At 48.5% G+C, this 17,241-nt stretch overlaps 1 protein-coding gene across 1 annotated transcript; it reads left to right on the top strand.

The window, feature by feature from the left end:
* The first annotated feature begins 2,998 nt into the window (after positions 1 to 2,998).
* Positions 2,999 to 4,294, top strand: FOXB2 (forkhead box B2). The gene has a single exon (XM_012759778.2). It carries the CDS (start codon positions 2,999 to 3,001, stop codon positions 4,292 to 4,294), a length of 1,296 nt encoding a protein of 431 aa, XP_012615232.1.
* The last annotated feature ends 12,947 nt before the right edge of the window (positions 4,295 to 17,241 follow it).

Below are 17,241 nucleotides of genomic sequence, written 5' to 3'. Positions count from 1 at the left end.
CCCTTCCCCTTGCTGGGTCCCCAGACGCTTAGGATCCCGCTTGTTCAACGGGAACGGTCCCGGAGCTGCTCCCCAGAAAAGGGGGGTTCTGCGGTTCCAGCAACCCGCAGAAGAGATGTTCTCGCGAGGTGTCAACAAAAGATCCCTGTGCCCAGGCTGCATGTGGGGCCGGAGCCTAAAGAGCCTTTACAGGCTTAACGCACGGAGCTCCCAGCAGCGGCTTAATAGAGGCCCGGGAGACCCCGGCTTCCTGGGCTGCGACACGGCTGTTCTCGCACGGCCTCGGTCAAAGGAGAAGGGGCCACCCGGCTCCAGCACGCTCTTGCTGTCACTCTAACTGTGGGCGTCCTTGGAATTCCTCCGTGGCTTCCCAAGGCCAGTAGGCCGTACGCCGCTTGGCAACTTAAAGTGTCTCAGTGGAGCAAAAAAAATACCGCAGAAACTCCTTTGGCGGGAGAGGCATTCCTGGCACGGAGTGACCGCTAAAGCATTCTCCTGAGAAAAAGATCTCCTTTCTCATTAGGACTGGCCGATAGGCTGCTCTTTCCCTTGGGGCCTTCCTGCTTCGCCTTACCACCTCTTCTCAGACAGCTGGCCTAAGACAAACTGGCTACACAGCACTAGCCAGAGATCCAGCTCCTGGCTAACGATGCAAATTATGGTCTGCCCGCTCGCTGCACTCCTGCGACCGGAGGAGCAGACATACTCCCATCGTGCGGCTCACCAAAAGCCAGAAGCTGAACCAAAGCGCCCGACCTGGTGCTGTCAAGGTTGCAGGGTACAGGCCAGCCTCCCACGCAGCGGGGCAACGGCCTTCTGCCTTCAAATTTAGGCGTGGGGGGGGGAATTAAAAACCGAGTGAACCAGAGTCTCTAAATGCCCTTTTCTCCTCAAATCCCGTAATTAAAAAAGACCCGTGAAATTTCCAACTTCAGACACCTCATTTTACAGATAATGAAACTGAGGCCCAGAGATGGGAAGAGAATCCACTTGGTTCTAAACTCTACTTCTCCCAGACTAAGGATAAAGGTAGTCAAAACCAGACTATAACTTCAGGTTCTCCCTGCAGTAAATTAGGACAGGCTGCTGGGTATGCGGACAGGTGCAAGTGGACCTCAGAGCCTCGGTTCATAGACCTCTCGCTCGCGGATCACACCTGGATACTGTGGGTTGATAGTTTTGATTATCTCCCTTTCCCTGCACTTGCCTTTGCAAGACTTAGACTAGAAAAGACTTCGTTCTGGCGCAGCCAGGTGATGGGACCCCGAGCTCCCAACTCTTGCTTTTGGACCCAGCTCAGACATCACCACCCAAGAGAAACTTCACCGTGTCCGACCCACCCGCTCAGGGAAGTGTGATGGAGCCTCCGTCCACCAAACCCTTAATATTTATTCTAATTTCCTGGTGACTGTCAGTCTGCCCTCTAGACCTCGGTCCTGGAGCGAGGAGAGCTGGCTTGTGCCTGAGGAGGATCACTGGGCCTGACATGCAGTTGGCGCACAATAAAACTGTGATGAACTTGGCATTTGACGAAAAAGTCTCAACCTCTCCTCCCCGTTGGCTTTTCCCTCCACCCCTCGGGGCATCGGAGTTTCTTGCTGAGAAGAGCCCCTGAGGAAACGGCGCTCCGGGCTTGACCCGGAGTGGCTAGCCCGGGAGAAAGAGTGGGTAAGGAGCATCTCAGAGTGAGTAGGTGGAAAGAGGAAGAGTCAAAGGTTGAAGAACAGAAAGAGAGATGCCAGAGAGGAGGGGAGCGAGAAGGCAGCGTCCTGTCCCCTCCACCGAGCCGGGTGGAGCACAGCAGGGGGAACCGACCGCACCCGGCGCCGCGGCCTCCCCTAGCGGGCAGCCAGTGCAGTCCGCTCTCGCCCGCGGCCAGGGGCTGCGGGGTGGGTGGCGAATGCTAGGGGTGAGGGGCGCCCGAATGGAGGTGGAGGAGGGGGCGGGAGCGAGGCACAGCGCCGCTTGCCCCTTCTTCAACTAGAGACCCGGCGGCGGCGGCGGCGGAGTCCCTCAGCCTCGGTCATGTGATAGTCTCGAAGCGCGAACTGCGGGGGTCTCGGCGTCTCAGGGACCATTACAAAACGCAGCCAGGAGAGCGCGTCGCTGCCACAGCCGCCGTCTCTCCTCCTCAAGACCAGCCCGGGAGAGCGGCGGCAGCTGCAGCGCGGGTGGCAGAGCCCGCCCCGGCCGACCCCGCACTCACGCCGCGTCCGCAGACGCCCCCTCCAGCCTGCGCCCCGCGCCCCGCGCCCCCGCCCTCCGCAGAGCCTGCAAGCGCCGCCGCCGCGGAACCGCCAAACTTTTCCCCCCGAGCGACTGCCTAGGGCTCGGTGTCTTCCATCCCTGGCTCCGCCGCGAGCCTCCGGAGAAAAGGGAGGCGCAGGCTGCCAGAGCGGATCTGCCCTCCGCCTACCCTGCCTCTCTCCTCCAGGAAAACAAGAACTCCGGGGCGGACTGGCTAAGTGTCCGGCGCTCGGAGTCCTGCCGCCCCTGGCCTCCAGGACAGCAAACCCAAACTCGGATTCCAGGGGTCGTTCTCGACTGCCCGGTAGCTTGCCTTCTTCCCAGGCAGCTTGGCCTAGGCTCCCCTCGGACCTAGAGAAAGCAAAGAGGCCGGAAGGAAGCACGACCTCTCGCCTCTCCCTGCTCCGCTGTCATCTCCAGCGCTCAGTCTCTGGCCACTCCAGGGAAGACGTGGAGAAGGCGGCGGTAAACCTGGCGCGCCCCGCCAGCGACTGTGCGCGCCTGCCGGCGACCGTCGGAGCCAGAAGTTGCCAGCGTCGGAGAACTGAGTTGGCCCCAAAGGCCAGGCCCGGAACCCCCAGGCATTTCGGAGGCGGCAGGGGAGAGAAGCCGAGAGGGCCTGGGGGCGCGAAAGAGGGGTGCGGGGCCGGGCGGGCAGAGTGGGAGTTAGTCCGGGGCAGCCGGGGGAGCGCGGTGCGGAGCGACGCTGCGGCCCGGTGCGGGCCAGAGGGCGGTGGAGGAGCCGGGAGCGATGCCGCGGCCGGGAAAGAGCTCGTATAGCGACCAAAAGCCGCCCTACTCGTACATCTCGCTGACCGCCATGGCCATCCAGCACTCGGCTGAGAAGATGCTGCCGCTGAGCGACATCTATAAGTTCATCATGGAGCGCTTCCCTTACTACCGCGAGCACACGCAGCGCTGGCAAAACAGCCTGCGCCACAACCTCTCCTTCAACGACTGCTTCATAAAGATTCCGCGGCGGCCCGACCAGCCTGGCAAGGGTAGCTTTTGGGCGCTGCACCCTGACTGCGGCGACATGTTCGAGAACGGCAGCTTCCTGCGGCGCCGCAAGCGCTTCAAGGTGCTGCGCGCAGACCACGCTCACCTGCACGCGGGAAGCACCAAGGGCGCGCCGGGTGCCGGGCCCGGAGGGCACCTTCATCCTCACCACCCACACCACCCCCACCACCACCACCACCACCACGCGGCCGCGCACCACCACCATCACCACCACCCGCCCCAGCCGCCGCCGCCCCCGCCGCCGCCGCACATGGTGCACTATTTCCACCAACAGCCGCCTACGGCTCCGCAGCCGCCGCCGCATCTCCCGTCGCAGCCCCCGCAGCCCCCGCCCCAGCAGTCGCAGCCTCAGCAGCCGTCCCACCCTGGCAAGATGCAGGAGGCGGCGGCCGTGGCGGCCGCGGCGGCTGCAGCGGCAGCGGCGGCGGTGGGCAGCGTGGGACGCCTGTCTCAGTTTCCCCCCTACGGGCTGGGATCGGCCGCCGCCGCCGCCGCCGCGGCCGCTGCGTCCACATCGGGCTTCAAGCACCCGTTCGCCATCGAGAACATCATCGGCCGGGACTACAAGGGCGTGCTGCAGGCTGGCGGGCTGCCCTTGGCGTCGGTCATGCACCACCTGGGCTACCCCGTGCCGGGCCAGCTCGGCAACGTCGTCAGCTCGGTGTGGCCGCACGTTGGCGTTATGGATTCGGTGGCAGCAGCAGCCGCTGCCGCCGCTGCAGCCGGAGTCCCTGTAGGCCCAGAGTACGGGGCCTTCGGGGTCCCGGTCAAGGCCCTGTGCCACTCGGCAAGCCAGAGCCTGCCTGCGGTGCCGGTACCCATCAAGCCCACGCCTGCGCTGCCGCCGGTGACCGCGCTGCCGCCGGCTCTCACTGTCCCCGCCGCCTCGCAGCAGCCGCCAACGCCATCCACCGTGTGCTCGGCGGCCGCGGCCTCGCCGGTCGCTTCTCTACTGGAGCCCACAGCCCCGAGCGCCGCCGCAGAGAGCAAGGGCGGCTCCCTGCACTCGGTGCTGGTGCACTCCTAGGGACCCCGCGGGCCGAGGGCGACAAACGCGTGGATAGGCGCCGGCCGGGCCTGCATCGACAGCCCCAGAGGGAGAGGGCGCCCTGGCGAGCCCGGGCAGAGCTGGCGAGGCCGAGCCTTTGCTGGGAAAGAAGCTATTTAAAGGGACCCGGCAACCCTGAAAAGTGGATTCTCCAGTGGTTCGAATAAATATAACCCTCTTGGTGTCTGTGTTTATACTATGTTGTACAATCAGATTAATGAAAGCCAATTTTCAGGTAAGAGTTTCTATTGTAATTAATATTATAAATCAATAAGTTATGGGGGAGGGAGCGAAGGAGATTAAGAAAGCCTCATTCACTGGCAAATTGAAAGTGGATTTCAACCCTTATTCCTGGGAGCAGAAGCTGGCGGAGCTAAACCTCCCGGGGAGAATTCCAACAGAGAGTGACACTGAAACGGATCTCAGCCACCAAGTTTCTCTCCGTAGTTCTCATCCCCGGCACTCGCCTCTCGTGAACATTCAAGACAAACCTGCCGTCCACTAAGGAAATCTCGTTTTATTTGAGAAGGAAAAGAGGGAGCGCTTGATACCCTTACTTTCCTGGTCCGCTAAATGGGCGAGGACAGGTGTCATGAATAACATCCCTTGGTGGGGGGTAAGGAGGGCAGGCAGCGGGAACCCCACGAAAGATCTTTGGGAAACAGTTAGTTGCTTGGCTGTGACCCAGGGGTCAAGAAGGATAGGAGGAACCGTTAAAGCAATTAGTTTGCACAAAAGAGAATGGCAGCGGCTTAAAGAGTAAAGCCCCAGATTCCAAAAGTAAAGTTGGGAAACACAACCAAAGAGAGACAATAAAGGCGACTTTCCACCTGCAACTGGTTTGTGTATCAATCGGATGAGAGACTGTTAAGGAGCCCCATGGTAAAGTGAATTCCCACGATCTGTTTCCTTTGGAATTTTCAAGAAAAAGAAATCACTTGCATCACAGGATTTTGTTCTCGTAACTCACGAATGCAAGAAAAACGTGGCATATTACTCGACAGTATTGCTCTCAACGCTTTCAGGAGCGTTTCCCGTTCAGTCTCCTTGGACAGAAGCGAGGGGATGACCATGTCACCACGTCGTTTTGGTATTCCGTGTGCTGTTCGGGCGCGTATGTCTTTCAGGCGAATTAATTCATTTCAAGTCGTAAATAGGAAAGAAATTTGCCTTGTCGCTGTTGCCCTTCCCCGTTTCTGAGCCCCAGGAATCGCACTTTACTCGCAACAAACCTTTAGGAACAAAAAGGGGCGGAGTAGGGAGGAATCAGCTTTGCCCTTTGGCTCTGTCACCTCTGGCTTGTGTCCGCGCCGAGTTCGGGTCGTGATTTTGTTCCTGTCTGCTGGTGTTGTACGCGGTGTTCATTAAAGCTTCTCTCTGGATGTGCCGGTGCTGGTGTGAGGGTGTTTGGCTTCTCAAGAGACGAGGCTGCGGTGTGAGTGCCCACTAGTGGGTCAGGGACTTGGTAAACCCGCCCCCTCCCTTTTATTTCTTAACTTCAGAACTTCAAAGGGCCGCGTTCACAGGCGAGCCACCAGTAGGGATCTGTTTCCTCCACTGCTCCTTCTATCCACTGGTGCAGTTATCTCCTTCTCTGTCTTTATCGCACTAGTTTCCTAATTGAGCTTAAATCCACCACAATGCTAGAGTCTGGATTAGCAAATGGCAGCAACTGTGAATTTTTCTGTCACAACCATCCACCACTCCTTTCCCTTTTCCGAAGTCCTCGACGGCGGGCCAAGGTGGTGGACTCGGTGGCAGTGGCGTGGGTACCCGAAGATGCCACTAAAGTCTGAAGGGCTGGCGGGGGGGCGGGGAAGGGAGGGCAGCAAGCTGGGAGCTTGGACACTGCCACTGCCGCCTGAACAAGGCGAGCAGGCCCCGCCACCGCATCCTGGAAGACAGACCTGTTGCGCGCGCGGTTACCTGGCCGCGCCCTCGGAGAGTCGGGCCTCCGGGGTGGCCGCAGCCTGGGGCCTGAAGCCACCGAGCGCTCCGTGGGTAAGAGCCGGTGGCCCCGCTGCCCGCGCTGCGGGAAGGGATCCCGCGGGCAGCATCGGCTGCAGAGCTGTGCGGGAAGCGGGCCAGGCGGCCCTGGCCAGGTGCGGGGGACCCGGGCTAGGACCTGGGAAGCTGGGGCCCGGCCTCCGCCCTCCAGCCTTCCGAAGAGCTCCAATTTGCACCAGCTTCCCGCTGCCCAGCCAGGCCCAAGGAAAGTCACCTCTGACCTTTCATCAGAAGAAAATAAAAAACCCAAAATATAATCTGCACCCAGTAATGACATCGGTGGGGGAGAGGATTTGGGTTCCATCTTAAAAATAGGTGTTTCCCTTATTTGCAAGTCCTATTGCAGCGTGCCACCAAGTTTTGGCCTCGCCCGGGACACACACTTCGGTTAGGTCACTGCCTCCTTGGGGGGCTCAAACAATTCGAGAGAGTATCCCATTCTCACTGCTTGGGACCGCAAGGTTTCCTGCGGGGGTTTTCCTCTCCATTAGTCTGGGACAGTTGAAAAGAGAAAAGGAGGGGGGGGAGACACTGGCTTGGGGGTCATAAATTTGGGGTGGGGGAGACTCTGGAGTCTGGCTTCTCTGTCCACAGGGCGAGTTGGTGCCTGGAATCCTGGGCCCCCGACCCTAGTTCGGTGGCGGTGAGTCACTCCGCTGGAAGAAGGGGTCGCTGCACCCCAGGGGTTTCTTCAAAAGAAGATCGTCCCTCTTCCTTCCCCGGCTGCAAGAAAGTTCCCCTGTGCTTTTGAGCGGTGCCCATGGTCCTGCTTCCAGGAGAGGCGCCTGTCTCAAAAGGACTTCTGGTGCCCGCAGGGCTGGCCCGAGGGTCAGCTTCTCCCGAGAAGAGAGGAACCTGTGCATCGCAGCCACCGCAAAGCATGAGTGATGGACCCTCATCCTTTGCCAAAACCCTTCCGGCACCAGCCCCTGCCGAGGAACCCTTCCCGCCTCAGTGGGGAAAACGGTTATTTTGTTTTGTTTTTATAGTAAGGAGAAAAAGAAAGGAGATAGGAAGGCAAATTTGCATCCAGGAGGGGACCCTGGTACCCAAGGAAGCTGTGCATGACAGGAAGACTGGAGAATGGGGGAATTCACGTAAATAGACAAAAGGGGAGTGGCCTCTCTGCCAAAGCCCTGATCCCGAGGGAAGCTCCGATTAAAGCCCTGGACACTGTCCTGAGGACCCCTCTTAACTAAGATGGGATCTGTCATTGAACCATAACTGTAACGTGAGGGCTGCATCCCACAAGCCAGCGTTGCCAACCCGGAAACCTAGCAAGGAATAGTCTTGGCAGACCTTTGGGAACATCAGGACTGGGAGAATCCCAGGCCTGGGCTCCCCACTCCTCGCCAGAATCAGATTTTCATACCCAAGTGTGCCAAAACACATCCACTCAAAGACATCAGAGCCACATTTAGTGCTTATTTTAAACGTGTTAATAAGGGTCAAGCCACTAACAAAATACTGTCCTGGCAATAATGGAAGCTTATAGAGAACCACTAAAACTGGTAAAAGTAGAACAATAAATTAACAGTAACACTTGGGTAATCCTCTCAATGTGAAATTATGCTCCTGGTTTCAAGGATAATAGAAAAGGCTGTAGTTGTTTAACCTGTATCCCACTTAACTGAATGCACAGAACCCTGAGAAAGATGGGGAGATGCAATGAGGAAGGAGGAAGGTTTTAGTGTAGATGTCTGTAAAATGAAGGTAGAAGGAAAACAACTTGGAATGACCTATTTGATTATATTTCCCTGGGGACGTTGAGAAGAGAGTTAAGGGCCCAGGAAGGACAAAGCTATGTTAGCTAAGGTTCTAAGCAGAATGGGCCCTCCTGCAAGGGCTGGGATTGGCACAGTTGGCATCTGGCATTTAGGAAGCCTGTCAGACAGGCTGGCTTGTGGTCAATTATCTCCTTAAGTAGACTGGCAATAGTCCAGCCAGGGAGGAGGACCAGTTGCATCCATAGGAATCAGAGCCAGTTAGCTGGAAGTGGCACTGCTGAATTCCAAGCATCTCTGCATTGTGGGCTTTGGAAGGCTGATCAACACATCTTCTCCTGGGACTCAAAGGTGACATTTGCCTGCTTGGCACTAGTACAGGAAGGCTCCAGAAAAGCACAGAAATAAAATGCTTTAGGAGACAAAACATTGATCATCAAAGTCATGGATTCTCCCTAAATTCCATGCATCTTACAGAATTGCCATTGTCATTCCATTTCATTCCAATGCCATTTCATTCTTCACTGTACCTAACTATAAAATGGGAAGAAAGGATAATTTGGGGATATGTTCAGGCTTGGATAATGTGGCAAGGGTTTGAAGTGGCATTGCTGTTAACCAGTGTGTGTCTGTAATTCTGCATGGGGGTGACAGGGCAAGGTGGAGTTGGCATTGAAAATGGCAAACTAAAGAAATGGTTGCAAAAGTCAAGGATAGCCTCTTCTTTTTGGGATTTAAAGGCAAAGTAGTGATCCAAGTGTAGGTGGGAAGTCCTTGATTTCCAGAGGGCAAACCAGTTTCTTTAAGTCCAACATTCCCATTTCACCCATTCAAGGTATTTCATTAACATTATCTTTCAGAGTTGAAATGCAACCTTACACCCTTTAAGGGAGATTAAAGAGATCTGCTTGGGATTTGAATTCGGTCTTAAACCATTGTTTAAATGGTATGAGTTTGGCAAAACTCCAGATATGCTCTGTCCCAAGCACTTTTCCCCTTTAACTATCCCCTGTGTGTTTTAAGGAAAATTCAAGCCACATGTTGCTCTCTCCCCCTTGCATACAAATGTAGTTTTATTGAAATTTTAGCATGGTCCATGAAATTCAAATTCTGAGTTTTAAGCCATAGTATATTCATATAATCTATTACGTAGTCATGTGATATGCACATATATCATTAAGCAGAAAATAAAGCATCTGAGAACTATAGTTGTATTATTATAGTATTAAATAACATTTCTGTAGACGGATGAGCCACAGTGAAAATGCCATATTTTAAATGGTTTTATAAAATTATCAAAAAACTTTAAAAAGCTAACTTAGTGACTCATGAAAACATTTTTTAAAAAGAATATTGGAAGAAGATATTTTAGTTATGTTTAATTTGATCCAAATAGTTCTTTCCTGCCATGAGCAACAGGGTCTTTCGTGAACATGGGATGTCCAAGCTTTGCTCGTAAGTCATAGTCCTCATTACTGTGGCATAATTTTTAAAATACGTTAGAATCTGCTTTTCCATCTGAGACACTGCCAGTCCTGTCAGCACCTTTCCAGACAGCATGTTATTACTGTTCCTGTGGATGGATCCTTAGTAAGAAAGGAGCCAGAGAGCTGAGATCCAGGTCCAGCTAAACTAGATTTATTCCAGAAAGGATTCACACACACTGAAACACACAGATGAAAAAAGGAAGAAAGTAGGGAAGGAGGGAGAGGCAGAAGTGTGTATCTAATACTGCCAATGCAGAAAAAAAAAATTTAATTATCATTTTCCAACCTAATGTCATTATTTTGGTTTTCTCCCTGGTGAAAATTATAGATCAATTCTTTCAGTGTATATGGCTAGATCTTGATATGGTATATGGATACCAGTACTTACCTGAAGTAATCTTGCATTAAAAATAATGTTCTTTTTCTCCTAAAAATGTTTCTTAGCTAGAGAGAAGAGTGTACTACATAACTCTCAGCATCATTTGTTGCCTAAAAAGATGAGGCTTTAGTCTGCCTAAGAATTCATCCCAGATGAGAATTTTGTGACATTAACCTTGTTGCAATTTATTTCATATGGATTAACCTAAATCCTAAGGAAATGTTTAAATAAACTACGCTATTCGCATACTATGAAATATCATGCAGCCATTACAAGTAGCATTTATGAAATTTCACTCCTAATAGAAAACGATTATGAAATCCTATAGAGGGAAAACTATATATAGTACGATCTCAGCCTCATCATGTACATTGAAAAGGTACTAGAGGTGATTACACCAAACACTGACAGTGATAACTTTAGATTGGTGAAATTATGTCATTTTATTTTCTTGTTTTCTATATGTTCTAGCTTTCTTTAGATTGTCTACACCAATCATGTTTTACTTCTATAGTCAGGAAAAGGATTACTCAAAAATCTATTCGGCCAGTATAACTGGCATTTCAATAAAATGTAAATTATTATTTTAAAATGTAGCATCTTGGCTGGGTGCGGTGGCTCAGGCCTATAAATCCTAGCACTCTGGGAGGCTGAGGTGGACGGATTGCTCAAGGTCAGGAGTTCGAAACCAGCCTGAGCAAGAGCAAGACCCCGTCTCTACTAGAAAGAAATTAATTGGCCAACTAATATATATAGCAAAAATTAGCCGGGCATGGTGGTGCATGCCTGTAGTCCCAGCTACTTGGGAGGCTGAGGCAGCAGGATTGCTTGAGCACAGGAGTTTGAGGTTGCTGTGAGCTAGGCTGATGCCATGGCACTCACTCTAGCCTGGGCAACAGAGTGAGACTCTGTCTCAAAAAAAAAAAAAAATGTAGTATCTTAAGTGTGGGGGCAGGAGTGAAGAACTGGCTGATTGGAATATACTTTAGAAGTAAAGAGCAACAAAGACAAATGGAACCTTGCACATCTTGCTGTCCTACTGTGCTTTTGACAAGAGCTCCATTGCAGCAGACTTTTGTGGTAGGAAGAAAATGAGGCTATCACTTTAAGCTTTGATGCTAGGGAATTTTCTGAGAATTGTTGTCCCATCGAGCTAGAATGGAAAAGTGTTAATGGTTAAAATTACAAAGAGGGCTTGCTAAAGAATGAAACATATTCTTTTATTATTTCTTCTTCTAGCTTCCTCTCTTTTCATCTTTTGCATTTTAATGAGTTTTTGTAGTAGCCTTGAACTCTTTTTTGAAACTAAGTAGATAATGAACACAAAGTCAATACATTCTAGAAGCTTAGGCATTTCCTTCCAAATGAAAACTAATATATAGTATTCCAAAATAGTAATGTAATTTTTCTTAATCCTAGTTGGCAAACACTTTTTGTGTAGTGATAAGATTTTCAAAGGGAACGTTTAATTTTTTTTATTTCAAAATATTAAGGAGGTACAAATGTTTTATGTTACATGGGTCGCTTTTATACTGCTTGAGTCCCTGGCTATAGGTGTGCCCGTCACCCAAATAGTGTTCATTGTACCCATCAGGTAGGTTTTTGTCCCTCCCCTCCTTGCCCCTCCCCTGGGTTCATTTCCACTGAGGTTTACCACCCTCTGTGCACATGTGTGCTCATTGGTTAGTTCCAATTTAATAGTGAGTACATGTGGTGTTTGTTTTTCTATTCTTGAGATACTTCATGTTTTAGATACTATTTTTTTTTTTTTTTTTTTGAGACAGAGTCTCGCTTTGTTGCCCAGGCTAGAGTGAGTGCCGTGGCGTCAGCCTAACTCACAGCAACCTCAAACTCCTGGGCTCGAGCGATCCTTCTGCCTCAGCCTCCCGAGTAGCTGGGACTACAGGCATGTGCCACCATGCCTGGCTAATTTTTTATATATATATCAGTTGGCCAATTAATTTCTTTCTATTTATAGTAGAGACGGGGTCTCACTCTTGCTCAGGCTGGTTTTGAACTCCTGACCTTGAGCAATCCGCCCGCCTCGGCCTCCCAGAGAGCTAGGATTACAGGCGTGAGCCACCGCGCCCGGCCTAGATACTATTTTTATTAGTTTGAGTAAACCTGTATTGTGTCTTCCCTATGTATACCAAAATCACTTATTTTTTTTTAAATTGCAAACACCTGTAACTACCCAGAATATTGCATGTTTTCAGAAGGTTGAACATGTCTCAACATTTATGCCAGAAGCCTGATAACCTATAAAAATGGCCACAGATCACTGAGATATGGGGTTTTCAAATAAGTTTCACTGGAGAACTAAAATTGTTAATTTTTAATTCTTTCTTAAAAGGGTTTGTTCTGTAAAATGTGGATTCAGTCAAAAGGCTGCACTCAAGGATGCAGAAGCCACATGTGGCCCCAAGGCCCCAGGTTCCCCACCCCTGTAAGAGAATCCAAGCAAAGCTAAATATATCCTGTTTCAACAGCTTGAAATACAAAATAAGATCATGTTGCTTTAATATACAGAAAAAGTTGAATCCTCATCCCAGTTACTCCTAAAAATGTCTTCCCTGTTAGAGAACCCCAGAGTCTGACTCAGGCCTGGTTGCTCCCACCTTTTAAAGGAAAACTGCAGTCTAAGCAGTCTGCTAAGCTTGCCTTTCAAATGGTAAGAGCATATAAAGCTCCCGGATGATGCCAACACTGCTGGACCCCAGACCACACTTCGAGAAGTTCTGTGCTGTGATGGTTAATTTTAGTCAACTTGACTGGGTTAAAGAATATTGAGAGAACCAGTAAAGCATTATTTGGGGTGTGTCTGTGAAGGTGTTTCCAGAGGACATGGGCATGTGAGTGCTGGTTGATTAAGTAGGGAAGATCCACCCTCAAGGTGGGCAGCCACCATCCAATTAGCTAGGGGCCAGGATAGAAGAAAAACAGAGAAAAAGCCAGTTGATCATTGTCTCTCCTGTAACTGGGACACTCTCCTCCTCCTGCCCTTGTATCTCAGGAATCCAGGCTGTCTGGCCTTAGGACTCCAGAACTTACACCAGTGGGGCGCCTGGGTTCTCAGACCTTTGGCTCTGAGACTGAGAATGACACCATTGGCTTCCGTGGTTCTGAGGCTTTGGCACTTGAGCTAACCATGTTACTGACATTCTAGGGTTTCAGCTTGCAGATGGCCTGTCGTGGGACTTCTCAGCCTCGGTAATTGTGTGAGCCAATTCCCCTACTAAATCCCCTCTCGTATATCTATCTATATCTCTACATATCTAAATATATAAACATATACATCTAGATAGATTGATAGATACTCTATTACTTTTCTCTCTCTGGAGAACCTCAATATCTGTACTAAAAGTGATTCTTTTAATCACATTACCTTAGCTATAGCCATCTAAGTCTATCAGATATATATAAATAAATTTGAACATCATAGAAAAGGTGTTAGGATCTCTATCCCTTTTCTCTCGAGGGCTCATCTGCGACTATCAAATTTACTCATCCCTCCCCCAGTGACCCATGAATACTATATATGAATACACAGAGGAACCATAGAAAAACTCCATGTGCCTCCAGAATTGGAATACTCTCCATTGTAAGTCACGTAAAGACAGAAAAGTTGGGTTGGAAAGCAGCAACCTTCTCTCATCAACCATGCAACTGAGGCAGAGACTTACTTGAAAAGCAAGTAAAACCAGCAAAAATCAGGAAAGACTAGATCTAGAAGTTAGTCTTCTTTCATTCCCACCTTACATTATAAGGAAACCCCACCACAAAAACATTTTGATCAGTGGGCTTAAGGAGCTATGACATCCCTTGCTTTCTTAATGTGATGCAATTATGTTTGCATATCATGCTTTTATGTAAGACTTAATGCATTATATTGAGAGATTTTGATAGCTACTATTTCACGTGGGAGAGATGGGATTTATTCTGAGTTTCTGTGTACCCAGGCTCAGACCCACAAGTTGGAAGACAGGGCTCACGCAGGTGTTCAAATGATGCATCATCTTAGTGAATTTACACTCTGCATAAAAATGGAGACATTCAGCCAAATATTTATGAAATATTGTGTTCTTCAGGACTGAGGAACTAAATAGTAGTGTATGCCCTAACAAAGCAAATGTTGCCAGGATATGAGCTAGGGTCCCCCTTGATCTTTGAGAGCTCATGAAATTTTCCATAGCTTCATCGCAGGTACTATGCCAGAAGGACACCCTGATCCCTCTGGGGGTTTTTAGTTAGTGGCAAAGAAGGTTTCTCCTACTTACCTATGACATACTGCTCCAGCTCCCACAGGCTTGCTTCAATTTATGGATCAGCTCACTGTCCAAAGCATACTGCCCCTTTATCCATAAATACTCCAGATATAATCCTGTATGAGTAGCCAATCTCAGTGCCTTGAAGATTTCAAGTTTATCTTATATCAAGCCATAGCCAGAAACTTAAATTCAAATATTTGCCATTTCTATTTTAAAAATCCTTCTATCTTCTTTCTACCAGGAATTTCTCACTGGTTACCATTTGCTATCCACTCTATCTTCTTACAGGTTGTTTGGCTCTGGATCTCTTCTTTGACTGTTTGCTCTCCCTGCTTCTGTCTAGTACTTTGCCCATCACCCTATTCTGCTCCATTTCCCAATAACTCCTTAGGAAGGATGGTTTAATTCTCTGACTGTTCCTCCAATTTTGAAGACCTTAACACTGGAAACTCACTTCTACAAAGTGCTCTAGAAAGTTATTTTCCTAAATGAAGACAGCTCTTTTTATAAGAAGAACTGAGGTTTTAGCCATTAAAATCACATTTTAAAATATAACTGTGCACACATATCCACTCCATAAGCATTTATTCAATACTGTATTTCTGGAACTGGGCCAGGTGCTAACAATAAAACGTGTTCCCTATTGTGCCAATTATTAAGCTATTGTCTCTCATCTGCAAATCTACCGCCTCCTACTCTCCTCTAAGATGCTAGGGCTGGGGCTCTGCAAACTACATTTCTGCCTTGCCAGCTGGCTACATATTACATCCTGGTAACATGGGGCTCTAGTGGGAGCCAGCAAGGGTGGAGAAAGAAGAAGGGACTTGCTCCTTTCTATTCGTTCCCTCTGGGACTTCCTTTCTGCTTGCAATTCCCAGAAGCATCAGTCTGGTAATATTTCTTCACCCCGGCAGTAGCAATTCCTTCCCATAACAGCAGCTGAACCCACCTGGAAATTTCCCTAGTTCTTGAAGAACTGGCTATATCATGCCCCATCTCAGAGATAACAGCACCACTCAGCAGATGCCCCCTGAGATACTGAGGTTTAGTTCCATTGAGATCTCCTCTAAGTTTCTACTTGTTATTAATTCCAACTTCTTCCTTTTGTACTCTCTTCCTCAGGAATGCTAGCTACTTTCTGTAGTTGCTATGTGTGTGATACTTTGGAGTTCTCTTTTTATCCTTTCAGTTATTTACCCTTTACACCTGGTTAACAATCCATTATATTAGATTCCATCTGTAAAAATAACTGGTTTGTGTCTCCTGACTGGACTTTGATACCTCTATCCGAGGACCTGATAGTCTGAAGCAGAAGACTGTCTCCTCTGAAAAAGGTGTGTGCAAAGTCAAGTGCAAAAGAGCATGGATGAGGAAGTTAAGGTGTAAATGTATCATGGGAAACGATATGTGTAGACATAGATATATTCATATGTACCAACCAAGGAAAATATTTGCAAATAATAAAGTGCACTCTTTGTAGAAAACTGTTAAAGCATAACATGACTTTATTGCAACCTGGCTCTGAGAAATTGTTTACAAATAGATTCTGAAATCTCAGTGTGACAGGCCCAATCCAGGAACTAATGCCCCAAGGTGTGCCTACTGCAGACCACGCTGTTTGGCCTCTACCCTCTAATAATAAAGGAATAGGATGGAACCAATTGTGTAAGAGAGTAGAGAGCAAAATGGTGCAAACCTCATCATTGCAGACAAACCAAAGAATCAAATAAGTTGAAGGTAAATAGGGTGTTTCTGAATTTGACAATTCTGCTTATAGATGTAATATAAGTACAGTTGGCCCTCCATATCCATGGGTGCCACATCTGTGGATTCAACCAACTATGGATCAAAAATATTTGAGAAAAAATGCATCCATATTGAACATGCGTAGACTCTTTTTTTCTTGTCCTTATTCCCTAAACAATATGGTATAGCAACTATTTACATAACATTTACATTGTACTAGTTATTATAAGTATTCTGAAGATGAAACATATGAGAGGATGTGCATAGGTTATATTCAAATACTGCGCCATTTTATATCAGGGACTTGTGCATCCTCAGATTTTAGTTTTTGAGGGAGGTCATGGAACCAATCCCCTACAGATACCAAGGGACAACTGTATATTGAAAATTTTGTGACTGCTTACAATAATCAAAGCTAGTATTTATTAAGCTTCTATGAGCTAAATGCTATACATCTCAAACCTCGTGCAACCTAATAACAAGTCTTTATTTATTGGTTTATTTAATTTTTTGAGACAGAGTCTCCCTCTGTTGCCTGGGTTAGAGTGCCGTGGCATCAGCCTAACTCACAGCAACCTCCAACTCCTGGGTTCAAGCGATCTTCCTGCCTCAGTCTCCCGAGTAGCTGGGACTATAGGTGCGCACCATCACACCTGGCTAATTTTTCCATTTTTAATAGAGAAGGCATCTCACTCTTCCTCAGGCTGGTCTCCAACTCTGGACCTCAAGCGATCCTCCTGCCTCAGCCTCCCAGAGTGCTAGGATTACAGGCATGAGCCACCATGCCCGGCCTTAACAAGTCTTTAGTTGGGTGCTTTTATTATTCTCATTTTACAGATGAGAAAACTAAGTCATAAATGGTTCAAGGAACTTTCCCAAGACTAGACAGCCAGCAAGTGGAAGGGTGGGAATAAGAACTAAAGCTTGTCAAATCCAAAGCCAGAGCTCTTCACTGGGAGGGGCACTGATTCACCTTAAACTCTTTAAGAGCATTACATAAATAATAGCAAGTTGGAATAAACATGCTTCAGGAACTTTTATACAGTTTCCTATTAGGGCAGCAAAGCTATATTTAGAATGGTGGTTTTTGAAAGAGTATCCAAGTGCTTAATAAACCAAACACCTAATGAAGGAGCTCAAGAGAAATTTGAGCATTAAGAGGTCTATATGAGATTTAATTTAAATGTCAAAGACCAAACTGACATCCTATATATTATTTTGCTAGTTCGATATTAATATTTATAGAAATTTTTTAAAGTTTCTAAAGATATTTATCTTTTTCATTTTTGTCTCTCCATTGCCAAGTATAATACCA

The sequence above is a fragment of the Microcebus murinus genome, chromosome 12, assembly GCF_040939455.1.
Source record: "Microcebus murinus isolate Inina chromosome 12, M.murinus_Inina_mat1.0, whole genome shotgun sequence".
Lineage (NCBI taxonomy): Eukaryota > Metazoa > Chordata > Mammalia > Primates > Cheirogaleidae > Microcebus > Microcebus murinus.
The sequence above is the reverse complement of the archived record's forward strand: the minus strand, read 5'-3'. Positions and strand labels throughout refer to the sequence as shown.

Coding starts and splice junctions, on each gene's coding strand:
- FOXB2 (XM_012759778.2), top strand. CDS start 2,999: ATGCCGCGGCCGGGAAAGAGCTCGTATAGCGACCAAAAGCCGCCCTAC.